Here is a 6,000-nt window from a genome sequence, read left to right as displayed (position 1 = left end):
GTAGTTTCTCCATGCGGAACTTATGGACCACGTTTGCTGAATAAAAGTTGGAGCCAACGACTTTCTGCTAAAATAAATATGTTAAAGTCTTCAACATCCAACTGAAAAGACACCTGCTGCAAGTGAGCCAAACTATTTAGAGCTCCCCCTGCTGGCTGGCTGCAGTTTAGAAATGGGTCATTGGTCAAGTTTAAGTGCTCAGTGAAGTAATCCCTTAACCCAATTATGCCCTTAATATTGACCCCCTAAAGTCAACTGTGCAGACCAGTGGGCACTGGGCGGCAAAAAGCATGGGTTTCTCCAGTGAAGAACCCACCATTTGCCAATGTTCCCTTTAGCTGGACCTCTCAGGAAGCCTTAACAGTGGACTCTGGTTTTCTTATAAATGGATCACTGCAAAAGACATCACTTTAGATGATGCACACTGGTCTTGTATGCATGTGTGTATTCAATTTTATTTATATGTTTTTACGACTTTGTTATAGATTTGTCATCTTTAACTATTAAATTTTACTATTAGAATTGGATTATGCTTATATAAGTGCACTTTTATAGTTACTTAATCGTATACATTCTTTTTTAACGTGTTATCATGACTATGTGTGTTTTATGTACTTTAGTTCCTTTTAATAATTTAATTCATTAAATTCTTGATATCAGTATTACTATCAATTTCCTTTTTCCTCTTACATGTTTACCCTTTTATTTATTTTTTATTTATTTTATTATTCTTAAATTTCATTTTATTATTTATATTTTTTATTATGTTTGTATTTATTTATTTATTTGTTTGTTTATTTATTCATTCATTCTTTGAACCATGCAAAAACTGTATATGTCATCAATGGATTTTGTATTTTGCAATTGCTAATAAAACAATCTTTAAAAAAAAACGACAACATTGGACTCTACCCCCTCCCCCATCCTCCATGCAAACTCTTTCTGCCAAAAAAGAAAAAAAAAAAAAAAAAACCCAGAGAGGGACCCAAAAAAGGAGCGCACTGCAACAGTAAACTTCTTAAGGTGCATGATAAAGACTTACAAAGCTAAGGAGTCAGCACTCAGAAGTTGTTCTTTTAAGCAGTTTTGTTTCCAGGCAAGGCAGTGGCCACAACCACAGGTTGTTCTGTTAGTTGTGGCCACTGCCTTGCCTTGAAATAAAACTACTTAAAATGACATTTTCTGAGTGCTGACTCCTCAGATTTGTGAAACTCTTGCTGCCTCCAAACCTGCATGCAGATGTGGACTTTACCATTAAGCAACAGTAGGCAATCACCAGGGGCTCCGCACTACTAGGGGTCCTATGAAGACATGATTAACACCCTTTCTCCTGCACCATCAGAGATTCTGGCTGTTTGAAATTTGAGGGCTTAATATAAATAAATATCACATTGACATAAGTATTCAGACTTATGCAACATCATTGTAAATTTAGCCCAGGTTCATCCTATTTCTCTGAATCTTTGCTGGGATATTTCTACACCTTGATTGGAGTCCACTTGTTGTAAATTAAATTGACATGACATGATTTGGACACCTTTCTATAGAAGGCCTCACAGCTGACAATGTATAACAGAGCAAAAAACAAGCCCTGAGGTCAAAGGAACTGCTGACATGATTTGGAAATAATCCAGTGTGAGGATTATTACCTGTGTTGAGGTGGGACAAAGTTCCAGAAGGACAACCATCACTGCAGTCCTCCACCAGTCAAGGCTTTATGGCAGATTGCTCAGTTTGGCCAGGCAAACAGCTCTTGGAAGAGTCCTGATTGTACCAAACTTCTTTCATTTGAGAATTATGGAGGCCACTGTGCTCTTGGGAACATGAGCTACAATTACAGTGATGTTGCAAAGGGACTGAATACTTATGTCAATGTGATATTTCATGTTTTTCTTTTCAATACATTTGCAGGAATGTTTAAAATTCTGTTTTCACTTTGTCATTATCGGATACTGCGTGTAGATAAACGTGAATAAAGATGAATTTAAACAATTGCAGCATCAGAAATACTTCCTGAATCAATGCAATGGACTTTGTGGTTAAGGAAACCTGTGTGGATTTAGTGATGGTTTGACTCCCTCTAGTGGACGTTACGCAGTCGTACACCCCAGTGATAAAAAAGCTGCTATTTTTCCGTATTATAGATTTTAAACCACTTAAAATACTTAAAAAAAACAATATAGAATTATATTAAAAATTTATTTTAAAAAAATCCTGTTTAATTTTCTGTCGTAAATGTGTCAAATGTGTAAAGGCGGAACTGTCACGAACACGGTGCGTTTTAGCTACAACTACATTTACTGCAACAACACAACTAGAGCATCAAAGATGGCGGCGCCCGTAATGGAAACATGCCATGTAGCTTGCTCTGCCAACAGGACTCCAAATGTGGTTTCTTGGAGTCGTGGAGGGATCATTGCTTTTGGGACGTGTAACTCCGTGGCTCTTTACGAACCTCAGGTAGAAGATTCAGGGTTATTTCCTCCATGAAAGGAGCTGCTGTGTCATTGCTAACGACAGCCGAGCAACCCACAACCGTAATCATGGGTATATTTTAATCACTGTCGAAGTTAACGCAGCTTTTTTCTCTTGCCTTAGGAGAGGAGAGTTGTTGATGTACTGAATGGACACACAGGCAGAGTGAATACAGTCCAGTGGGTTCACAGAGAGGACTGTGGTGAGTGAGGAACCTGATGGACCTGTCAAACACCTGATTATTTTACCTGTCTCCAACATTACATGAAGATTATAAAGTTACAGAAGTGTATGTGTAAGACAACAAGAGAGATGTCTGATCAAAATTTGATTTACTTTGATCTAAAATTAAATCTACAGTGTTAATGTTTGGACTTTAAACGTGTTCAGATTTGATCTGAGGGAAAAGGAGAAGTCCCACAGTGCTAGATCAGGTGAACAGGGAGGGTGATCAAGCACTGTGATTTATTTGGGGTCCAGAAACTGCTTTACTGAGAGGACAGTGTGAGCTGGAGCGTGATCTTGATGAAGAATGAGACAGTATTTCCACAGCTGTGGTCTCTTTCTTCTGACTTTGTCTCTCAGTTGTACTAGAACCTATTTGGAACCCACTCCTCCAAAATGATACTCTAAATGTCAACCAAAACAATTGACATGTCCTTTAATTCGGACTTGCTTTGTGGTGCTTTCATCATCCTTGGTGGCGATGGTGTTTTCCAATGCATTAACTGCTGTTTTGTGTCAGGATCGTATTGGAAGATACTAGGGCTTGGCAATTAATTGGATTTTAGATTAGTTCGCAGCATGTCCTACTGCAATTTTCAATCGCAAAAGGTGCAATATTACTTTGACCTAAAGTGTGTGTTAAAATACCAGTTTAATTAAGTTTCTGTGCAGCAGAGATATGGTCCACCCATCATGCAGTCATTAAAGTGTCATTTTTTTTAGAATAGTTTGTAGAAACCCTACTTTCCTTATTTTTAAAAGTTCTTTCTTATTCAAAATAAGAGTTGCATAAAAATGATCATTCCCTTTAATGCAACATTTAATATAGAATTTTCAATATAAGTCAAAATAGTTGCAAATTAGAAATTTTTACAAAATTGTTCTGCTCCAGTTTAATCTATTTAATATTGTTCTGGTCAAAATAAAGAATGATTTATTGCTTGTGTTGGAGGAAAAGCATTGGATGAGGAACTTAAAAATAATTGCACATTAAATGTAACCTCAATATTGGAAAAAATAATTGCAATTAGATTATTTTCTTAAATCGTTCAGCCCTAGAAGATGCAAGTTTCATCGCATATAATCAATCCTTCTAGAAAATGTGCATTGTTTTAATCTTATGATTGCATAACATGTAGTTAAAGACCATGGTAATTATGATGCTAAAACACAGACACCCCACTTCCTACCAAACATGCTAAAATCACTGTAATTTTTTTGTGTCTTTATCTTTCTGTGATTTTATTGCTGCAGCTCCAGAGCGCCATCTCGTCTCAGGAGCCTCAGACAATCAGATCATCATCTGGGAGGCCCAGGATGAGAAGGTAAGCCTCCACTTTGAAAGGGTTCTCTCTCATTTTCCATCTCTTGCCGTCGGCACAATCTAAAACATGGTCTGCTGTTTCTAGTTCTGTCAGTCAGTGCAGTGTAAGGGCCACACTGGTCCAGTCTGTGCTGTGGATGCTATTTATGAAGAGGACACAAAGATCCTGGTGGCCTCTGCAGCATCAGACTCTACAGTCAGGCTGTGGCTCTGCAATGACACCAAGGAAGGTGAGTGACTAAATAACACATGGAACAGGCAAAATCTGTTTTCAATGTTCGTCTGTGGAGTTGTTTTCATAGATAGACTGACTGATTGATGGGTTGATACTTTATTTATCCCAAGGGATATTCAGGCATTCAGCTTACAAGACACATGGCATTTAACTTCTGTCAAAGCTAAATACACAAGCTATTGCTTCTCTTTAAGTAAATGTTAACCTCTAAATTTTGATGAAGATTATAACTATACAAAAAAACTGAATCAGGAGAAATAGAAACTTTTGACAGAATAAAAATCAAATTAAATTTAGAAACCTGCTGTTTGCCATTAAGCTGTGGAGGAGCTTTTCTCATACTGTTATTGGCTGCCAAAACAAAACTGTCAATATGATAAAATAATGTGTATTTCAGTGAGTTAACTGTGTAGGATTGGTTAATCTTAACTTGGGAAATACTTAATACCTGTACCTGTACAGAGAGCTTTATAGGGTCAGGTGCTCAAAATGTAACTCTAACTACAACAAGTCAATTAATGGATAAGCCGATCAATAAATTGGTTGTTGCTGGTGTTTATGCATAAAGAAATCAGAAGGTGTCATTTTGTGCTCTTAGAAATTGCAATTGCATTTCCTAGTTTCATGTTCTTTTTTTGCTGCCATCAATCAAAGTAATATTCAGTCATTAAAACCAGATGGGGCACTAAATAGCTCTTATACTCTGGTATGTTGTTAAGGGTGGATTTTTAAAAAATGGGGTAAATCCTACAGAGCATGAGTGCTACACACACACACACACGCACACACACACACACACACACACACAGAGTAATGACGTCATTGTTTTCCATTAAAGATGCAGTGAGTCAAATGGGCATAATTGCCACATTGATTCTAGATTGCATTGTTCGCTGCTTGTGGTAACTGTGGCAATCAGTGGTATTAAGAGAAAACACGTGTCTGTTATTTGCTCCCTTCTGTAGTTCTATAGGAACATGCAAGATGCAGAGATCCAAGATGGTAGAGAAGGACCCTCTCTATGTATGAAGAAAAGCCTATCTAAAGTTGATAAAATAACTGTTTTTATTTAGGAGATTGAACACCTAAATGCTACTAAGTTAAATATTACATACTGCACCTTTAAGTCTGCTCTGTATTGCTCATCTAGAATATTTTCTTTCCTGTTAGTTTCTTTTTTATCTCTGGTGTTAAAACGACATTAAAGAAAAGCCATCATTCTAAGCTTTTCAGTGTTTGATCATCTCTGATGGGGGAAGGTGCAGAGCAGAGTCCTGCACAGGTTTTGCAAACCTGCATCCGTATGCTCAGAACTGAGACCCAACCTATTACCTGCAATTTTTCCCCCATAAACCTGGATCAATAATAGAGTGTGGCCTGGCCATAGATTAAACACACTGTACACATGCAGCCACTCACTTTCGATTAAAGTGCTTAATTCTTGAGCTGTTAAATCACTGTTCTAACAACGGGACAATATTCGTACTCTTGTGCATGTTACCCACGCAGATAGGCAGTGGTCAGTATGCCTGTTGCAGCACCTTTTCTTTCTCTCACACATAAATACGCACTCACATGCATACATCAATGAGTACATGCTTCTGTTAAAACAACTCAGTATAGTATAACCAAAGACCGTGAAAGAATAAAACTAAAAACTCGGGCTCCTACAATGCGTTTGCCAAAGAACACGTCCGCATATGAGTTAATAGAGAAGTAACACAGAGGGGAAATGGAACTA

The 6,000-nt window shown here is 37.5% G+C and overlaps 1 protein-coding gene across 2 annotated transcripts in view; it reads left to right on the top strand.

Moving 5' to 3' along the window:
* Window positions 1–2,315: 2,315 nt before the first annotated feature.
* elp2 (elongator acetyltransferase complex subunit 2) overlaps window positions 2,316–6,000 on the top strand; it is a 64,679-nt gene continuing 60,994 nt past the window's right edge. For both annotated transcript variants that reach the window (XM_041809732.1, XM_041809733.1), the window contains exons 1-4: window positions 2,316–2,460; window positions 2,599–2,677; window positions 3,955–4,025; window positions 4,110–4,254. In XM_041809732.1, the coding sequence (XP_041665666.1) occupies window positions 2,329–2,460; window positions 2,599–2,677; window positions 3,955–4,025; window positions 4,110–4,254 (427 nt within the window). In that variant the 5' untranslated portion in view covers window positions 2,316–2,328. The remainder of the gene's footprint in view (window positions 2,461–2,598; window positions 2,678–3,954; window positions 4,026–4,109; window positions 4,255–6,000) is intronic.

The sequence above is a fragment of the Cheilinus undulatus genome, linkage group 16, assembly GCF_018320785.1.
Source record: "Cheilinus undulatus linkage group 16, ASM1832078v1, whole genome shotgun sequence".
Classification (NCBI taxonomy): Eukaryota; Metazoa; Chordata; class Actinopteri; order Labriformes; family Labridae; genus Cheilinus; species Cheilinus undulatus.
Note: the sequence above shows the minus strand (reverse complement) of the source record. Positions and strands in the feature narration are given on the sequence as shown.